Genomic DNA, 21836 nt, shown 5'->3' on the forward strand with positions numbered 1-21836 from the left:
TATTGTGTACTTTAAGTGCGTCAGATTAGTGATTAACGTGCATCCACCCGCACAACTGCAGGGGAAGCATCAAATGCACCTGATCCCTTGACAGTGCATTCATAAATGCTTTGAGTGCACAAATGGCACTTATTGATTCTCATCACCTTCCTCCTCAATGTCATTATGATTATACATTTAAAAATACTTAACAATACATTTGGAAATACTTTTAGTACTCGGAAGGCACTTCCTAATTCAATTATTTGGCATTTTCAATCATTAGTTTCCCAATAATTCACCTCAGAGGTTTGACAATGTCATCAACATCACAAAGTGAATTCCAAAAATATAGGGTTAGGGAGGTAAAACAGTGATTGCAGAAGATAAAGATTAGAGAATTCCCTTTTTCTCTGCATCTATAAATACAGCAAGTGGATGCCAAATGCAGGCGCATAACACCACTGGTTTTACACTCAAAAAGTCAGTCTTTATAATTACTTTGAGGGCATATGACAGAGTTCTAGACTTCTTGACATTACATACATATTAGAGCACATGGATAACTGACAGGTGTTATAACATTACAAGCAAATTCCTACACTAAAAGAGAAGAAAGAAGATGGAGGCCGGATAGAAATCACTACCAACTTAGCGGGTTCTTTCCCTGCTGAATTTTGGCGCTATAACAACTTTCTATATCGTCCTGCACAGTTACAAACTGGTTTAGTAGTTTCTATAAGACCGACCTGTTTGTTTTTGCTTGATTACTTTACACACCTTAAGAAACTACATCAATCATCAAAACCAACACATCTCTAGATCCACTAGTGAAGAAGAGAGGAATATACCTTGCAGGATTTTAGCAGTGGTTGCAAGAACGATTGTCTGAAATATCTGACAGATTTCCCAAGGGAGGTTCCATCCCATTCTGGAATATGAAACAGGCAAAATGTAAGAAATGCAGTAACTTAAACAGCAGAAAAAAATTTAAAACAAAAAATCAATCTTCAACTACTAAAAGTTGACAAGTGTTTCTGCCATGAGTGCGGCTCAAAATTTCAGTGGTTAGAATAGAGCACTGAATTTATAATCTAGGATTAAGGGGCATACCACTATCCATATCGGCTCTAAAACCTCCCATGTTAAGTTCTCCAAGAAGCTGCATATAGAACAATGGAACATTGAAGAATATAAAACACAAATTATAGATAACATTTTTTTGTAGCAGCTGCATTGTAGCATTTTTTTCTTAACAATGTACTAATGTAGCAGCCAACCTTCATAGTAACATGTCAAGCTACAGCAAGATATTGAAGTTCTCTTGCACATAATCTAATTTCTTAGCTAAGTAAATAAGCTTACTCCCAATGGAGGAGAAAGTTAAAACACATTATTTTATGTGTTCTTTGAATAGTCAGATTAGCATTCTCCCCCTAATGGCCAACCAATTTTTTAATTGAATCCAATGAGGATTATATCTACAATACTAAGTGGCAATAGATACAATCAAAATAATAAAACATACCCGGGAAAGAGTTGGTGCATCAGAGGGATCAAATTCCTCACATTCATTAGGGTCAATGGGAATGCAGACACGGCCTAGAGAAAAAGCAAAGAATCAACATGCAACCTAAAAGATTATACAGACCAAAAAACATATATGAAAATGAGGGAAGATCAAAGGATTCAAGTCTGGAACTTTTTAAGAAAATCAACAGAAGGAAATTTTTTTAAAAAAAAAAAAAAATCAAAATAGAGAACCTGTTTGGGGGTGCACACAGAATGGTGCTTTCAGTAGATGATTCAAGTGTCTTGAAACCTGGTTGTTGTTTGCACGTTAGGGTTATGCACCAATATATCAAAAGGATACAGAGTATAAGTCAATCCTATTTTATTGCTTGGAAAAATTATCATATCTTAATATCCTGCAATTGCACGTAGAAAAAAAAAAAAGATCAAGCAGTCGAATGATGAGAAAATAAACCTCCATATCAAGCCTAGGGTAGGTAAAAGAAAACACAATCTCTTCAACACATCTACGAATTCCCTGGGCCTGAAATGTTAAATTACAGCGGATTCAGAAAAACAGAAATCAACCTGAGCATAATAGAAACTCAAAAGAGAATGTGACAGCTTGAATTTGATGAGCTTATCTAATCTAAGACTAATGTGAAGTCCAAACAAGAAATTGAGATTAAAAGAGAATAAGTGTTTTCAACAACAGTTATGTAGATTGCAGCTGTAACATTGTCACGCTAAAGAGTGGAAAATAAAATAAAAATGTTGACAATAGGTCAGAAAATACAAGATATATGTTCACGTCGTTTTAAAGAGAATGTTGACCTGAAGTATATACCTTGTGTTTACCAGATTGCAGCAGATGTTTTAGTTGTTCCCATCTGAAAACATTAATATCATCTTTCACACGTTTGTTTTCCTGCCACTTTGCCCGGAGCTCAGATACAATATCTGCAACAATCACCGTCAGTTTATTCAAAGAGAAATGAAAAGTAGCTATAAAGTTCTTTGTAACTTGAGATTGATTTGTGAAAAGTTAAACATCCATACACTCATCAGGAATCATTTCCAGTATCTTTTCGCATCTTTCCTGGCTCGAGAACAAATTTTGACTCAAAAGCAATTTGTTCTCAAAAAAATCCCTTAAGACTTCCGTGTATGATCTCCTGCATAGGTTTAATGAGACTCAAAAGAGAATGGAGCTAAACCTAAAATCAGGAAGAAGCATATAACATTAAAAAGAGATAATCACTCTTACACTAGGAAAGGGTGAAGTGCAGGACCCATGAGAGAAACTTTTCGATTGCTATTCTCATTGCCCTGAAATTTCAAGAAAATTTTCTGTAATTCCATATGGTATCATAAATTTTACCATTGCCATCTAAAACAGATTTAAAGAACCTTGTAGACACGAAAGTAATCAGCAACAGCAGCCCTTTGTTCATTATTCAACCTGGTCATAAAATAGCAGTTAAGTTTACACATTCAAATTTGCAGAAAATTGCGACATAATGATTAAATTTACAGTTCCCCATGTAACAGCATTACCTTCTAGCTTTTAGATCACAAACCCAACAATGGACACCACGCCGGCCACTGTACACCCAGAGAATGTGATTGAATCCAAAATCCTCTGTAGAAAAAACATATGAATCTAGATTTGTATTTATGCACATCATTGTGTTTGCAAATAAAACTTGTGCCATAATAGTGTTGGACCATATTATCAGGTAATTTAAACACAGTTCAGTTCTTGTTCACAACTAATCTACAAGAATGAAAACGAAATGAATTGAAGACATTGAAAATAACAATGAGGAGGCTTCTACACTATTAGATGAATGGTGTCAATATAGACTAAAACATAATAACTCTTTTATCTGATTGAAAACCACAACTAATTAGAAGCACAAAGTTTTAAGTCCTCAATAAAAAGCAACAAGATTGGTGAGCAGGGGATGGTTTGTACTTCGTAATTATTGTGAACATGTCGGGTAAAGTATATTTTAACAATTGCTATTGACAAGAGCATGTAAGAAAACTGCAAGGAATGAGACGTTGCAACTTATAAAGGTCTACAATCATGATTTGGCATAATAGTCTACCGGTTTCCTCTCAGTTTAGCATTTGGTTCAATGAAACAAATTGCAGTAAGATATAGTGTGTTCAGTTTATAAAATATATGCATACCTCTTAGGGAAGTATCAATGACTTTAATAGCAACCGTCATAAGTGGCCAGCAATTTGAGCAAACATCAGCTCCTGAGCAACAATACCTAACATCATCATAGTCTGATATATCCTGCAGTAAAAAAGATGGATGTGATTGATATCAAGATAAAGCCACTTGACATAGTAATAAGGAGGTTGTCAATTGACATTAGTAAAGAGCTTACTATATCAAAAACTAGCTCTCTCTCTAATGGTGTGAAATTGTTATCACCTTGTGCGTAGGCATGCCTTTTTGCAGGCTGCAATACAGGTGTAAATGAAGATATGTTAAAGAGGACCTATATTTTTACAAGCACAGAGGTTATAACTAAAAAGAATTCCCCTTTCTTGTAACAAAGAGAGAAGAATAGAAGAAAAACCCTATTAAAGGTAGAAACAAGTATAGAAATAATACATCAACATTATAAACAGCTCCAATATCAATTTTGAATGGACATTTCTCCTTGATGGCATTTTCCAAGTCAGAAGCACTATTGAACGATTGAAACCGCAGATATATGTTATTATCTAAAGTGAATGAAAATTCCCTACGTCCAAAATAGGACTGGTCACAACCAGGATGCTTTCCATCTAGAAAATTCCATTGAAGACAAACAGTCAGATATTTTAAACAAAAAGGAAAGAATAATAGAGTATGAGTAGCGCAGTAGCCTATGCTGCTCAAGCAAATTAGAATATACCGTTTCCATATGACAACCATTTATACATATCAACATATGGAAAAAGCCTTCCTGCCATACAAAAACTACAGTGAGGGTAATATAAGATAAATAGAAAAGAAATTGCAAAAAAAAAAAAATTGTTGAATGTCCAAATGTTTAAATAGTGATGAATTAAGGTTTAAAAATAAAAATGAAGTAACAACACATACCAAAACCAAGGGGAGGGGGATCAAGGTCACACCAAGTTAGTTTACTCAGAAATTCTCCATTTATCGAAACTTTAACAAATCAGTAAACTTTTTCCTTTGAATATTATAGGATTATTGGTGTAAAATACTTTGTTTCATCAGAAACACTAACTACAAAATTCATAATTTTTCTTCAAACATAAATTTATCCTAATTTCAAGTAATTCATAGCTGACTAAATGATATGACCTAAATTACCGTAATAAACTTTGAGATAATTAGCGTTGAAGCCATCAGGGAACGAATTATCTTGCTCACATCCAACTTCTTCAGTTGTCATCTTAAAGAACTCCACAAATCGACAAGTATCCTGTTTTTTAAAAGAAATTTAATGAAAAATGGATAATTAGATTATCAGATCAACAAACCCTAGCTACATGAAAAGGTAGGAAAATCAAAATTGAGTTCCGGGCAAAATATAGCTATGTATTTACAGCTACTAGTAGAAATGTTAAAGATCGTATATATTTGCATAAGTGGGGAAACAAGCTTACTCTGCACAGGAAGAGCTTCTCGACGGCGGGCGGTGTGCGACTGGGCGTTAATTGGAAATGGCGGGAAATGTAACTGGCGGCAATGTTATCCTCGTTGCATTTTTGCGGGAAAGTTTTGGGCCAGAAAATGGACCTTTGAGGCTTTGAAGTTTATAATCGAAACTGATACATGGACTTTTATAGAGTAAAATTCTTGTAAGCAAATCAATTAGAATTTTTTAATGTCATGACCCACCTAAGTAAATGCTATAATCTATCGAGCAATTATATTGGTTACGGAAAAATCGAAAAATTAATAAATTATTCCACAATTACTAATTAAAATACTTGAGACTCCAATTAATTTTTTCAAACACAATATCCCAATTAATAATTAGCCTGTCCAACCACGGATTGAGTTGGAATTTTCTCAACTTGAGTAAAAAAAGGGATCGGGTCTACCTGTTTTACTGTTTATAGACAAACCCAATATGAGCCCACCCGTTTTGAAAGCAATCGTTATGCGTTGGACTCGTGTTCAGCATGCTTGCTGGACATGGGTAACAGTGTCGTTAGGTACTATTATCTCTTTTTTTTTTTAAAAAAAAAAAATTTCAGACCGCTTCGTTATAGAAGTATATGTTCATAATTTTATTACTATATGTTAATAACTATACATTCATAACTCCATAACTGTACGTTCATAACTCTATAACTGTACATTCATAACTCCATAATTGTACATTCATAACTCTATAACTGTACATTCATAACTCCATAATTGTACATTCATAATTTTCGAAGCTCTATGTTCACAATTTTAGAGCTCTATGTTCATAATTTTATCACTATATGTTCATAATTGTAAGTTCATAATGTTAGAGCTCTTTGTTCATAATTCGATCAATAACTGTACATTCATAATTCCATAACTGTAGATTCATAACTCCATAACTGTAGATTCATAACTCTATAACTGTACATTCATAACTCCATAACTGTACATTCATAATCTTCGAAGCTCTATATTCACAATTTTAAAGCTCCATGGTCAAAATTTTATCACTGTATATGTTCATAATTGTAAGTTCATAATGTTAGAGCTCTGTGTTTTCATAATTGCATAACTGTACATTCATAATCCAAAAAAAAAAAAAAAAAAAAAAATAACGCCGTTAACGACAAAACGCGCGTGATTTTTTTTTTTTTAAACTAAATGACGCGTTTTTTTAAAAAAACGACGTCGTTTTGGGAATTGTGGACACGGGTCCAGGGCATAATTTGCCTTTTGACAGCTATGTTCATATATCCATTTTGGCGCCAATCTGACTTAGTTTGGTACCATATTTAAATGTGTGTCAAACTCGTATGCTTTGGTTTTGACAGCTATACTTAATTTGGTACTATATTTAGGGGGCGTTTGGTTCAGGTTATATAACATAACCAAGGGAATGTGACATTCCAAAGCTCACATTCCGGTGTTTGGTTCATATTATCTTAAGGAATCTGACATTCCCAAGGAATGTCATATTCCCTCCACATAGGATTTTGAAGGGAATGTGATTCCCTTCAAAATCTTAGGTAATGTAAGATAACCTTGGTTATCTTAAGGATATTATAGTGTGTATAAAAGATAACCTTAAACCAAACATGATTATATTGCATACCCCAATTTTAACCAAACACAGGAATCTAACATTCCAGTAATCTAATATTCCCAGCAATCTAACATTCCCTAAGGTAATCTGACATTCCGTGAACCAAACGACCCCTTAAAGGTGTGTCAACTCGTATGCTCTTCGAGAATCGCTGACATTGAAAATTTGAGGAGTGGATTCAAATTTTATCAAAGTCACCTATTTTATTCTATATTGTATTGAAATGTCCATAGCTCAATTTTGTTGCTAATCCGGCTTATTTAGTCCCATATTCGAAGGTGTCAGACTCATATGCTTTTGGAAACTCATACGTTGAAAGTTTACGAAATGAGCTCAAAATTGATTGAAGTCTTATATTTTGTTAGAGTTAATACCCAAAATCGTCCTCGACTATAGTGGTTTTTCTCAATTTCGTCCTAAACGACTTTGGTGACCTAATATCGTCCCAGACTTTTGTGTTTCGCTCAATTTAGTCCTCCATTTGTTATTCTGTCAAATTGGTGTTAAATTAAGGGACAATTCAGTAATGTCAATATTGATCTCTCTTTACTTTCAACTTGTGAAGTGCGAAATTCCTCTTTCTTGTACGAATTACACCCAGAATTACTCTCGGACCTGCAAATCAAATTTTATATCCGCAATTTTAGGAGTAATTCTGGGAGTAATTCGTAAATAAAAAAGGGATTTCGCAGTTCACATGTCTATGAGTAAAGAGATGTCAATATTAAAATTACTGAATTGTCTATTTATTTAACACCAAATAGACATAATAACAAATGAGGGATTAAATTGAGCAAAAACACAAAAGTCTGGGACTAAATTGAGCGAAACACAAAAGTCTGGGACGATATTAGGTCACCAAAGTCATTTAGGACGAAATTGAGAAAAACCACTATAGTCGAGGACGATTTTGGGTATTAACTCTATTTTGTTATATATCGTATTAAAATCAAAATATCAATAGCTTAATTTTAGTGCAAATCCGACTTCATTTGATAATTAATACCAAATCCGAAGGTGTCAAACTCGTATGCTTTCGAGAAACAAATTTAAAATCTTATTATCCTCTTACAAAATGTGTGGAGGACATCCATCTATGATCTATCCGAGTAGACTAAAATAGCTCTGAGAGTAGCACATACACGATGCTAGTAGTAGTAGCCATGGCACTTCAATTCTCAGCTTCTGAAACAAATTTAAAATCTTATTATCCTCTTCCAACCAGACATCTGAATCATCCTAGGATTCTGATCTCCTGTACTAATGGCGGCAAAAAAGAAACACAACACTCATCATCAACGGCAGGCAAAATCAAACGATTGGTTCTGAGCCAGGAAGGCAGGACGAAGCTGAACCCTTTGCCGGACCCAGAATTCTACGCGTACCCTCGATTCGTCACCCACGTTGACGACAATTTCATATCCACGTTGACCAATCTGTATAGGCAACGCTTGAGAGCGGAGTGGGAGATTCTTGATCTGATGAGCTCATGGGTGAGTCATTTGCCCCAAGAGGTGAAGTATAAGAGGGTTGTAGGGCACGGGCTCAACGCCCAGGAGCTTGCCAGAAACCCCCGCCTCCACTATTTCTTCGTCAAGGACTTAAACCAGGATCAAAACCTTGAATTCCAGGATTGCAGCTTTGATGCCGTCTTGTGCACTGTCAGCGTTCAATACCTTCAGCAGCCCGAAAAGGTAATTAAAGATATGATAACACAATCTAGCATATACATCTAAGAGGCGTTTACCATTATGCCAAAATCAAGCCACGTACATGTGTCAGGTTTGACACACTTATCATTACACCTAAAGTTATAACGGACAGCAGAGTGGAGACAACAATTTTATTTATATATAATATATTGCTGGCGTATTATCAAGAGGTACGGTACTGGACTTAGTTATTCAAGCTTTTGTCCAATAATCTATTGGCCACCTGGTATGCTAGCTGGACTTGACCTTTCAAATTTTCGTCCAATAACCACATGGTGGTGCTGGACTTAATTGACCCTTCAAGCATCTATAAAATGGATTAGGGTCTATCTTGGATTGTGGACCTTAGTTCAATACCTTGCGCAGCCTGAAAAGGTTAAGATAAACACAGTCTAGATTCTAGCATATACATTTAACAAGCACTTACTATTGTGCCAAAATCAAGCCATGTACATGTGTCCAGGCTTGACATGTTTATCATTATATTACACCTAATTAAAATTATAACCCATAGCAGAGAAGAGACAACAATTTTATTTCTATATACGGTCATATTATCAAGAGGTGGGTACTGGACTCTAGCTGGACTTGATTGACCCTTCATATCTTCGTCCAATAATCACATGATGGTGTTGAACTTAATTGACCCTTTAAGTATCTATAAAATAGACTAGGGTCTACTTTGTATTGTGGACCTTGGTTCAAAATGGTTTTCAGGTTATGTCATTGACATATACTGTACATGCAACTAATTGTTTATGTGCCACATAACATGTAAACTATAGACACGTAACTACAAACACATAAACTGTTGACGGCAGGTAAAGAATATGTTAACTACTGACAAATGTTGCAGAAGGCGCTAGGCGCTAATCAGGTGCCCAGGGCACCTAGGCGGCCCAGTAATCCGAGTATATCGTTCCCACTTTTCCCACTCAGGGCTAGGAGTGTTATAGTCAACTGCATATGTTAGATGATTAGTTGAATCATGGCTGGAGAAATATAGAAGAGGAGTAGTCGAGTAGGCAAAAAAACCACAAGGCCGAGTTGAGCACCAACTCGACCGAGTTAGGCATTGACTCGGTCGAGTTAGGCATTGACTCGGTCGAGTTAGGCGCTCAACTCGACCGAGTCGGCACGTAGGGTGCCTAGTTGGCTAGTTAGTCGGTTAGCCGACTAAAAACCGCCTAGGGTCGCCTAGACAGTCATTTTTACAACACTACTACAGACATATAATATATGTCAACTGCAAATACATAATTTTTGGATTAGGTTCTTCAATATAAGATGGACCCTAGTCCATTATATAACAATTGCAGTAACCCTTTAACCACCGGCCTGGTGGTGTTGGACTTGACCAATCACGGGCCTCCGTCCAACAACATCCATCTCATTGGAGTAAGAATTCATGTATGTATGTGCGATAGATGATGATTTAGTCACATTGGTATCCATTTTTCAGGTGTTTGCTGAAGTTTTTAGGATACTAAAACCAGGAGGGATGTTTATAGTGAGCTTCAGTAATAGACTTTTTTATGAAAAAGCCATTGGTGCTTGGAGGGATGGAACGGCATACAGCAGGGTGCAGCTGGTGGTGCAATACTTCCAATGCGTGGAAGGCTACACCCAACCTGAGGTTATCCGCAACTTTCCAGCTCCACAGAACAAAGATAGGAGCGTTAATGAATCCCCATTTAATTGGATGCTCAAACTTTTCTCAGCAAGATCAAATGATCCTTTTAATGCAGTTGTAGCTTACAGAAACTTCAAGCCATTATATGAATAGATCGATGTTCCTATCATAGAAGAACATTTTTTGTTAGTTATAGATTCCATTCCTATGTAAGAAAACTAGCTAGGAGTGTGTTTAGTTCGCACATGAGAATAAGAATCAGAATGAGAATCAAATACTTGGAAATTGGTCTACTAAAGATCCATATCTTCCAACTAATGTGTTAAGCCCTACTAATTTATCTTTCTCTAGCTCTGCCTCTTTTAGGGTCTGATGATTTGTGAAACTTTACCGATTTATATACTTTTCTGGAAATCAACTCTTCTAAGATTATTTAAAGCGATACTATTACATTTTTCATCAGCTCTTTTGCTACAATAATCTCAATTGAGTTTATGATGATGATCTTCTAATATAAGGTCTTATGAAGTGAGTTCTTATGCTTTTTAACTTTGTTGTTTGTAGATTTGCTAGCCTAACATTACTAAGTCCTACTTTAGCATTTATAAATTTCTAAATAAAATTAAATTACATAACATGGGGATTTATACATAATTCTTAGCATTCTCAAAAAGTTATTTTTACAATAATTTCTAACATAACGGAACACATGATTTTACGTGGTAATTTTAACAGTAAATTAAAAACCATAGGCCCTTTTATGGGTTAAGCTAAGCCAAATCTTCACTATATAACATGGAGTGCATGTATATAAGTATATCTTTGCCATCTCCAAAGAGGAAAGGAAGAGAGATAATTTGTAGTAATAAATTGAATCAAAAGTGAGTTTGTTGTTGTCTTGATCCTTGAATAATTTTAAATATAACATATTTCTCCTAACACTTGTTGTAATTGCTCTCATTTCTCATCCCTATTTTCTTGGTCAAATCTCTCTATTCTTGATCCCTATTTCTCTCTTCTTCGACATATCAACTCCTTTGACTAACTCCCAACTAGAGTGATTAATCCGTCAAATAGGTAATTAATAATAATAATAATAATAATAATAATAATAATAATAATAATAATAATAATAATAATAATAATAATAATAATAAAGTTCAAAATACAGTATAAACATGGAAGTTCAAATTCCTTTTTTTTTTTTTAATTTTTTTTTTTTTATACTTAGGTGATTCCAACTTCAGCGGACTAATCTTAAGCCCACAAGACTCCGCTCCTAGAACCACTGTAGAGGTAAATCGTAAGTTGCGCAATCAATTCACTTGTCAAACCTTTGTCTTCATCATGTGCGCACAAAGGGTAATTTTTCATTCATGCTTTCAGTGAAATTCAGACCTCCACATTGTCGTCTTTAATCGTAACTTCAAGTTAAGCGTGGAACAACACTCTAGGGGCAAATTTCTAATTTTTCTCCTTATATTATACGAGGCAGATGTTACCAATATTCTAGTTGGTTTATTTGACCAAAATATCTTTTAAATAATAAATTAAATGCATAGTACTATTAAATTCACAATGCATTTATTATGGGTTTAAAAAATATTATTTAGCCAATGTATTTATGTATTAAATATATTATCTTAAATTTGTGGGTTTAGTTAAATGTGAAATTTTTGTGTGGATGGAAGAAATAATTAATTATAATAAGTGTACTAATTTCCTAAGTTTTAATAAAAATAATAGTCACTGTGTCCACCCTTAGTGCATAAAATTCAGCGAGGGATTAGTCACTATGACTGACAGTGGAATCTTTTTACAACAAAAAAAAAAAAGAAATATTAAAAAAAAATAAGTCTAATGTGAGCCCGTTTCACGGATCCTTATGCGTGAGATGAGTTAGGTCAAGGAAAATGTAATACTTATGTTAGAAAATGTAATACTAATCATGAATAAATTGTTTGTTACTTATATGAGAAAGTATAATATTTTTGAGGAAAAATATAATACTTTTAAATCAGAATGTAATTTTAGGGGTCGGGTTAAACAATTACTCTAAAAAGTGTAATACTAATCAGGGATAAATTGACTGGTTGTTATTTATGAGATAAAGTGTAATATTTATGAAAAAAAATGTGATAATTTTTATGAAAAATGTAATACTTTTAAATCAAAATATAATTATGAAAAAATTGTAATCTAAAAACATAATAAGTCTCAATCAATGTTATATCCTTAATTTATGTCGTTCTTTTTGTATGCAAATAAATGTGTACATTTTACTTTAAATGTTGTACATTTTAATGTTATTAGACAAAACTACTCTTACACCGTTATAACACCGTTAGTTTTTAATTCTAAAATTGATAACACATTATTATTACCATAGACCTATATTTATCATATCTTTTTCATATTTTTAATTATCATTTTATTAAAATTATTATATAATTAATTTAATACTTAATTATATTTTAATTAAATTTCTATTAATAATAAGTTATATATATGTGTGTGTACAAAATACATATATTATTTGTGTATATATAATTCAAATTATAATTTTTTAATTATTTGTATTTATTAATATTTTAATATTGAGAATGAATTTACGCGCATCGCGCGTACAAAATGCTAGTACTTATATATGAGGGAAAAATATAATACTTATACAAAATCTAACCGTCTCACCGATCTTTCATAAGAGAATTCGCCTATTATGTCCGCACGGGTTTAGTTCATTGGTTCAGTAGACAGTATTTTGGACAAGAGACCAAGGTTCGAACCTCAGCAACGGCAGTGTGGTGATTATGTTCAAAGTGAGTAGATTTCTTGTGCGCACTGATCCTGTCTGCTGAGCCATTGAATCACCGTAATTTACACACTTTCAAATACTCTGTCGGGTTGGGGATTCAACCTTCAGACATTATCTATTCACGAAGAAAAAAAAAGTATAGACATGAAAATGGTAATTGATTTTCTTCTTCCGAATATTTCAATGTCATATTAAATGAGAGTGGTCTCTGGTCGTGTTTTTTTTTTTTTTTTTTTTTTTTTTTTTTTTTTTTTTTGTAGAAACGATGATTGCATGTCACACATGGAGAATATAATTTCAAACAATTATAATTTCTCGATAATTAACGACTTTCTAAGGTGCTTAAAATTCGTACTTTCATAGTGGAATTGACGGCACCATTTGCGCGTTAAATTGTTTTGGTTACCCTCTTCAAATTACCTTTGCTAATAAATTCCATGATTGACGGAAATCTATAACATGCGATACTAATTTACATATCTGATTTCAGGGTCACACTTGCTATGATTCGTGAGACTGGTTGAGTCAATAGGCAAATATAATACGTATACTAGTAAATATAATATTAAATCATAAATAAAATATTTTTTATTTATAAGGTAAAACATCATACGTTTGAGCACAAATATTATACTTTTATAATTTGATATAAAAGTATTTTTTTTCATTTAAAAGTATTAAATTTTCCTTTATATGTAATGTTGCACTTGTAAAGGAAAATATAATATTTTAATAAAAAAAATGAAAGTATTATATTTTTTTTCAAAAATATTAAAATTTTTCATATAAGTAATAACCATTTTATTCTTGATTTAGTATTACATTTACAAGTATTAGTATTATATATTCCATTTTGACCCAACCCGTCTCTCGGATCTTGGTCTCGCACAAGTTTTTAGCGTGATTCTATATTTCCAATAGGATTTACCTTTTTGCGTAACTCTTTTGTTTAATTGTTAATTAACGATTAATCCAAAATTTATCTCTAAAACATGCTATATTATTCCATATTAAATTCACTACCTAATAATCACTCATTAATATGACATTATCAAGTTTTAAATTTTTTTTTCTATATCTGAATTGGTCAACTCAATCATGAGTTATTAAAAAAAGTTACCTAACAATATAATCAATAAAAGAAAAAAAAAACCTGCATGGACAACTTAGTTGGTCATAGGGGTGAAATTTGAGAAGAATAACCAGAGATTGAATCTCACTAGCGGCAGTATAGGGGCAACCTCTCAAAGTGAAAAGGGCTCTGTGTGCGCGGTTAGCAAAGGTCTAGTCTGTGGTTCAGCTGACTTCCATAATTTGAGGTTGGGGATTCAAAATGAACGAGTGAATATTACGGCCGGGATTTATGTCTTTAAAAGAATGTACTAATGTAGCATTACTCTTTTACTTTAGCCATAATGCAACATGCACTCCATCACGCTCCTTCATATGTGCGAACTGATTATTTTTGCAAGGTTAATTAGCCGGGATTTATGTGTTTAAAAGAATGTACTAATGTATCATTACTCTTTTACCTTCACAATGCAACATGCACTCCATCACGCTCCTTCACATGTGCGAACCGATTATTTTTGCAAGGTTGAGCTGATTCTGATACAAATTGAAATATGTGCTCAATCTCAACTAATTAAAAGTATAAACTGATAGTTGGACTACACATTTATGTTTAATTTATTATATATATATATATATATATATATATATATATATATATATATATATATATATATATATATATGCCCAACAACCACAATTTTATCTTTTTAGAAAATATGTTATTTTAGATTTTCATTCCTTAAAAGCAATATTCTCTACTCCCACTAAATCTAGAATAATATGAAAAATATTTTTATATGTTTTAGTTATCTATGAACTAACCAACCATGCCATGTGTAGTCGTACAAAAATTATGTATAAGCCCGTCTAGCTCAGTTGGTAGAGCGCAAGGCTCTTAACCTTGTGGTCGTGGGTTTGAGCCCCACAGTGGGCAAAAAATCAAGCCTACTAAGTAATGTTTCGGAGAAGACATCTTGCACGGAAGGTCAACTTTACACGTCTGACACACACATGATATATATATATGCCCAACAACCACAATTTTTTTCTTTTTAGAAAATATGTTATTTTAGATTTTCATTCCTTAAAAGCAATATTCTCTACTCCCACTAAATCTAGAATAATATGAAAAATATTTTTATATGTTTTAGTTATCTATGAACTAACCAACCATGCCATGTGTAGTCGTACAAAAATTATGTATAAGCTCGTCTAGCTCAGTTGGTAGAGCGCAAGGCTTTTAACCTTGTGGTCGTGGGTTCGAGCCCCACGGTGGGCAAAAAATCAAACCTACTAAGTAATGTTTCGGAGAAGACATCTTGCACGGAAGGCCAACTTTACACGTCTGACACACACACCACGAATACATAACAACTTCACCATTTTTTGGGGGAAGTCATTTTTCGAGTACACGACCTTCAGCTTAGTCCTCAACACAGCCTTCTTCATCTTCGGCATGAACTTTTGGCACTCTGGTCAGACGGAAACCATAATGCCAAACTTTCGGTCGTGCCAAATTTCCGGCCACTAAAAACAAGCCATACCAGAGATATGTGGTTTTCGCCGGAAACTAATGAAGTTTCCTTTTTGTTTTGTTTTGTTTTTTTCTAATTTTTAATAAATAATATTATTTTTAATATTATTATAAATATTTTTATATTATAAATAAAACAATTATACTCATTTTTCAAACAATGAACCAAACACATAAAGATAGTTTTTTACTGTGCATCCAAACACTGAAAAGAAAAATATTTTCTGAAAAATGACTCATTTTTCATAAAACATTTCCCAAAAGTTATTTTACTGCTTTCCAAATGACCCTAAATTTGACAAAGATTATAATGCATGTGGAGGCTAAATTTTGTTATTTTTGTAAAATTGTGAACTCAATGGATTCATATTTTTCTTTAAAATATTACTATAATCGAGTGATTAAAAGTTGAATTACCTGCCCAAAAATTTTATTCAAAACTTGTATGGGAATGGAGAATAAACACCATTGTGAAACTTTTTTAAGCCTGCACCGAAAGTGTATCTTAAGGTGGAAAAAGCATGCATGTAGTGGTACATTGAAGTGCAGAGGAGAGAGTAAACTTTCTTCAGGTCCACAATAGTTGTGAGCGCGCTAATTTGATACGGAGTAAATTAAAACTCATTTGTTACTTGTAATAAAGGATTAAAGGAGCTACCTTCAATAAAAGGATTAAAGGAGCTACTTGAACTTGAGTGGAGGTGTTTTTTATGACATGTTCATAACTTAATATGAGAAAACATATGATGCACCATCATCATATAACACCTACACACGGGTGATAAACGGTCAAAGTATATGCTAGATCCTTGTACTATAGTGTTTTATTCAATTTAGTCCATATACTTAAAATTTGTTCAATTTAATCCATGTACTTAACAGAACAATTGAGGACCATACTTAACACCATTTATTTTCCCAGTTAAGTCTATCCACATGGCAATGACATTAATATGTAAGATTTTGTGAGGTGGCATATAATAATTTGATTATTATTATTATTTAATGGTAAAAATTAGAAGTTAGGGTTCAATCCCTTAATCTCTTGGATAATATACAGGCAATTCTCTGCCACCAAGCTACTCTAAATGCCTTTACCATTAAATTGATAATTATAATCAAATTATTAGCTGGTAGTTGATTATATGCAAAATTTGAAGAAACAAAGAAGTAGAAATAGAAATTGAGTGTAATTTAGTATTAATATTTTGTCCTTGAATTGCCAAAAGTTTGTCCCGGTCCATGCATTAATGTCACGTTTCCGATACTTGATCGACAAACAAAATTAATCATCGATCAGGTGAGAAAACAGCAAAATACATAGTGGCAAATTGAAGTTGGTAAAAGTGTAAATAAACTCCGATAGATCATATCCCTGCTTGGAAAGACTACATGTGATAATGCATAGATATATTTATATTAGCAGTGGGATCCTTTCTTGCAGCTAAGTGCACCAGCGGCAGTGGTGAGAGAAGCCACGAGAGACGATGGCCTGGCGCTTAAGCTGGAAGCCTTGGCGTAGGTTGAGGCGGAAGCCCCTGCACCCGACTGCCGGAAATACGCACCGTTTAACATCAAGTCCCCTTCTGATCGCCAGTTCCACCTTTTCCATTCGCTTTCTGCTGCATCCTCGTGCTTTGTCACCTGCATATTATTAATAGGATTTATAAGCCCTTATATATAGCCAGTAGCGAATATGTAACTTTTTTTCCAGCAACACATTTTCGAGATGCTGAATGTTGTTCTGAACTAGACCTTTTAAGTCTTTTACCAGTTTCGCCTAACAATTTTCTAGTCATATATCCAATGATAGATTTGGTCTTGCCTGCATAGGCAACTCAACTGGTCACAAGGGTGAAGTTCAGAAAGAATGATAGACTTAGCCTTTGCTAAACATTATTAGACGAAACTTCCATCTGGTCACTGTTTACAGCAGTCATTATCATTCCTTCCTTCAATCACTCCGCGTCATATATGGCTTTCTAAATCTTATCTCTCTTTCATGACTTCTTTCTATTCTATCTGATCTTTTCACATTTGTCCGGTTCTAACTTCCACTGGGTTTAATTTGTAACCATATTCAGGTCAAGTTTAACACCCTATTTCTGAAAAATGTGATCTTTTAAAAATGTGACACTATAAAGAAATAAAGTTGGGTTGTGTCCGCCTCCACTACTAACTATAGCTTCTAATCTAGTGACAATAAACTTTTAATCTTAAGGTAGTGAATTGTTGTGCAAGAATCAATGAAGGGTTAAGTTTAACACCAAATGATTAGGATTCGGTACATACCTCTTTTCGAAATCTATCATTTGATGCAAGAAACCTGTTGCCTTGGCTATTTATGGTAGGGGATGCACTGCCGCCAATGGCATACAATTCCCAGTGAGTATAGTCGTTGTTCACAACGTGGAAATACCCATGCCGGCACCTGCATTCAGTAGTATAGTTATAATGAGATTCACAGTAAAATCACAATAATGCAGATAGACATTTTTAATGTATATTTTTTAGTAATAGTTACGGATTTTTCTAGTCACTCAGAATGATTGAGTTTTCTAAAAATAAATTAAGTTATAATAATACAGCCTCCAAAATTAAATAAATTGTTTACTTTTGATGTGACCTTTCACTTAAAAGTAAGTTATTTTTTGTCAAACCAATAAATATGTTATTTGACTTTATAGAACTCTTTACCAAAATTAATGTACGGAATTAATTAGGGTAATGTGGAGTAGAATAGAAGGCATGCAATTTAGTTCACTCTCCAAAATTAAAAGTTGAATCCTCAACATCAAGAATCTCCACACCACGGCCTGATAACTTAGTGGCCGGCTCACCAAACTGCAGGACTAAATGTGGATGCAAATAAGGGATCTGTCCAATTAAAGGCTGAATCCTAACCTCAAAAGGTTCTCACACCTGAACGATAACTTAGTGGCCGGCTTAGCAGACTATAGGGCTAAATGCGAACTGAACCTGATAACTTAGTGGTCGGCTCAACAGACTATAGGGCCAAATGTGGACTGAACCTGATAACTTAGTGATCGGCTCAACAGACTATAAGGCCAAATGTGGACTGAACCTGATAACTTAGTGGCCGGCGCAGCAGACTATAGGGCCAAATGTGGACACGAATAAGCAATGTGCCTACTTTCGACAATAATTTAGTTACGTTTACTTACCTAGGCATTCTTTGGACCAGCCCCTCGCCAAAATGATTAAAGGCAACGGTGACCTGCATGTTCTTGTCCATAGTAAAGGCATCACTATGACCCAAGAGCATAACTTTGTCATGATGAGTGAAGTAGTTATTGGAAATGGTAATGGCGGTGGATCCATGAATGGCATCCACAAGCCCATCATGGCAATTCGAGAGCGAGCAATGGTCCACCCAAATATGCTTCCCTTGGAAGATAGAAATCCCATCGCCGTCGGACCCATCCCACCACCCAGAATGCTCCGGCGAGTCCCTAATGTCCCCATTCCCCCCCGGCTTACAATCATGGATATGAACCCCATGAATAATAATATTACTAGCGTAATGAATCGTAATACACGGCCCGCCGGCGATGTGGACACTGGCGCCCCGCCCATCAATTGTCTTGTACGAGTTCATCACCAGCTCTTGCTTCAGCTGGATAACCATATCGCGCTGGAACGTTATCCACAACGGCTCGTCTTGGATCACCGCGTGTCTTAGCGTCCCGGGCTTTGGGTTCACGGGGTCATCGTCGCCGGAGTCCGTGACCACGTAAATCCGGCCATTCTTGCCGCCCAGAGCGTCCTTGCCGAACCCGATAGCGCAGTCGGCGAGGCGCTGGCGGTTTTTCTCCCAGTTGGCATCGCACCGCCAGCAATCGTCGATGGGGTTTCCGGTTGCGCAAGACAAGTAACCCAAACCCCTCCTAGCCAAAGACGCATTATTGATTCTCCGGTTTACGTCTTGTACGATAACATCAGGGTCTTGATGATGATCCGGCGTGGAAGAAACGATGAGGAATAATAATGGGAGTAGAAGAATAAGAAGAGCTAAGTGAAGATTTGCCATTTTTAATTTTGTGGCGGCACCGAACTTATCAGCTTGTAGCGTAGGTAATTAAGAGCAGAATGTAGGGGGGTTATAAAGTGAGTGAGGCCGGGATAAATGGCGTGATTAAACTAGGCGTGGGGTTCACTTTGCTAATAACTTTTGAATTAAATTGCATGGATTCCCACTTGGTATATAGTTGAAAAACCGAACCTATTGTCTAGTCTATCCAAGACCCAACATTTTTTTTCTCTCTCTCTATCCGTTGAAATTAGAGTTAATTGATACTGTAATGACGGCGATAAAAATAAAAATAAAAATTACTATATATATAGAAATGAAGAAAACAAACGCCCATCACCCATGTCTCTCATGATCGATGTATCTATCAAAGTGAGGGGTTCCTTGTGCGCAGTAAGCACCGGTCTAACCTCTGTGGTTCATGTTCAGTTGAGTTACCATGATTTACATCCTCCCAAATGCTCTGTCAGGTTGGGGTGTGGGGTGCCTTTAGGGTTGGTGTTCAGCTTTTTGGAATGATGTATCTATTAAGTATTAAAATATTTGAACTTTACTCGGTTCGTTAATTATGTGAATCACTCAAACTCGAAGAAAGAATTAAGGGGAAAGTAATTTCAATTTGATGAGAGGGATAGTGTGGAATAATAACTTAGAAATTTAAATTCTTTTGTTTGCAGAAATATAATAGAATTATTAGGAATTTCAATTCTAGTGTTTGGTATCAATGATACTTGAAAGGGATGAATATAAGTAATATAAAGAATAAAATGTTTATACTTAATATAGCAAGCAAACAAAACACATCAATTTTAGGTTAGAAAAGAGAAGGATAATTTTGTCTCAAAACTATATTTTTTTATTCCCAAAAAGCTCGGAATTGAAAATACTAGGGGGGGGGGGGGGGGGGGGGGGGGGGAATATGAGATTCTAATTAATTCCGAGAAAATGAGAAAATTGCAATTCTCTACAACTAAACGAAGAAATTTGTTTGCTTTCAATTCAGAATTATGTTGGAGTGAAATTCTAATTCCCTGCAACTAAACATGCTATTATGTGGTCTAACCCAAAATTGTGCACTACAAATTAAAGCACAACAATGTGCACTCGAATGGAGAAACTGTGCTCTAGAAGAGACAAAAATATGCACTCGAAGAAGGAAAAATGTGCATTGGAACTTGGAAGAAGGAAAAAAAAATGCACCCCCAAAAGAATATGAACTTGCAAAAAATTACCATAATGCCACCGTGTTTTTTTTTTTTTTAATTGTATTCATCCTGGACCCTTGATTTGGACTAGATCAATAGATGAAATTAAACCCTATTTTTTACCTAAACAATCCTTCGCATTTGATCCATTATTAATATAAAATTTGTGATTTGTGATATTTATTTCTAATTTCTAATTGTATTTTTTTTATTTGTGATTTGTGGCTTTGTAATTTTTTTGGCATGTTTCATATGAATTGATAGATTTATAATGTAGACTAATTTGTGATTAATATCATTTTAAAAAAATTTATTCCTAATTAAACAATTTACTAATATTTATACCATGTGTTAACTTATGAAATTTATAATGTGTTATAATTATTTTAATTGATTAATTAATTTATACGAAATATGTTATGCAGTTTAATTATGAAAAATATTTAAAAAAAAAAGTTTATTTTTTATAAATTATTTAATCAATGTAATTTAGAAGTTTTTATTGTGTATTCTCGTATTTAATTTAATTTAGAAATACTTGAAGATCATCTAATTAAACAGTTAACAATATTTTTTACTCTGCTCTTGACGATGCATATTATACCCACATTTTTGGGGTGACTAATTAATTTAATGGCTAGTTTCCTAAAGTACAAAGAAGTTGGCATTCAGTTACAATGAACTGAGAAGAGGTGGAGGGAAGGGGGTAGGTGTAGCATGGCACTCTAAATTTATTATGGAAGTAATGTACGTTCAATAATATTGCATTTTTTCCTTTTATTATGTCTTTCTTCTTTTCTTTTGGTTTTTTTTTTGGGTTTTTTTTTTTTTTGTTTTTTGTTTTTTTTGTGACGAGAGAAAGTTAATATTAGTAAACTATTCCTTATTCGGAGAAAAACTACAAGGAGGTAAACTAATTTTTTTTGAATGCTACTAGCTTTATTACATTGTAATATCTGTTTATATACTTTCTCAACCTACTGAAACACAAAGAGCTAATAACACCTCTATTGAGGCTCGAACTCACAACCTTCCAAAT

General features: G+C 34.2%; 3 protein-coding genes and 2 non-coding genes across 7 annotated transcripts; 3 read left to right on the top strand and 2 right to left on the bottom strand.

Annotated features, from left to right (window-relative positions):
- Positions 1–361: 361 nt before the first annotated feature.
- LOC109158217 (DNA primase small subunit-like) lies at positions 362–5278 on the bottom strand. 3 transcript variants are annotated; one of them, XM_019306102.1, is made up of 17 exons: positions 5137–5278; positions 4841–4952; positions 4413–4463; positions 4127–4302; positions 3897–3971; positions 3691–3802; positions 3049–3133; positions 2902–2953; positions 2759–2820; positions 2551–2666; positions 2339–2451; positions 1967–2035; positions 1744–1801; positions 1508–1581; positions 1093–1141; positions 831–910; positions 362–685 (listed from the first exon to the last, which is right to left on the bottom strand). In XM_019306102.1, the coding sequence occupies exons 2-17, from the start codon at positions 4920–4922 to the stop codon at positions 623–625; spliced, it is 1317 nt and encodes a 438-aa protein (XP_019161647.1). In that variant the 5' UTR covers positions 4923–4952; positions 5137–5278; the 3' UTR covers positions 362–622. The 3 variants fall into 3 exon arrangements, with proteins under 3 accessions (XP_019161647.1, XP_019161648.1, XP_019161649.1); XM_019306103.1 differs by lacking the exon at positions 1967–2035; XM_019306104.1 differs by lacking the exon at positions 5137–5278 and having other exon boundaries at positions 4413–4459; positions 4841–4890.
- A 2568-nt stretch (positions 5279–7846) lies between these two features.
- Positions 7847–10432, top strand: LOC109158219. Its single transcript, XM_019306106.1, has 2 exons — positions 7847–8467; positions 9948–10432. Exons 1-2 carry the CDS (start codon positions 7919–7921, stop codon positions 10269–10271), a joined length of 873 nt encoding a protein of 290 aa, XP_019161651.1. The 5' UTR covers positions 7847–7918; the 3' UTR covers positions 10272–10432.
- Positions 10433–14868: 4436 nt separating this feature from the next.
- Positions 14869–14941, top strand: TRNAK-CUU. Its single transcript has one exon. It is a non-coding gene; the product is annotated as a tRNA-Lys (tRNA).
- A 272-nt stretch (positions 14942–15213) lies between these two features.
- Positions 15214–15286, top strand: TRNAK-UUU. The gene has a single exon. It is a non-coding gene; the product is annotated as a tRNA-Lys (tRNA).
- Positions 15287–16842: 1556 nt separating this feature from the next.
- Positions 16843–19627, bottom strand: LOC109158218 (probable pectate lyase P18). The gene is made up of 3 exons (XM_019306105.1): positions 18727–19627; positions 17834–17972; positions 16843–17185 (listed from the first exon to the last, which is right to left on the bottom strand). The coding sequence occupies exons 1-3, from the start codon at positions 19590–19592 to the stop codon at positions 16961–16963; spliced, it is 1230 nt and encodes a 409-aa protein (XP_019161650.1). The 5' UTR covers positions 19593–19627; the 3' UTR covers positions 16843–16960.
- Between the last annotated feature and the right edge of the window lie 2209 nt (positions 19628–21836).

Source organism: Ipomoea nil, unplaced genomic scaffold (assembly GCF_001879475.1).
Source record: "Ipomoea nil cultivar Tokyo-kokei standard unplaced genomic scaffold, Asagao_1.1 scaffold2805, whole genome shotgun sequence".
NCBI classification, from domain to species: domain Eukaryota; kingdom Viridiplantae; phylum Streptophyta; class Magnoliopsida; order Solanales; family Convolvulaceae; genus Ipomoea; species Ipomoea nil.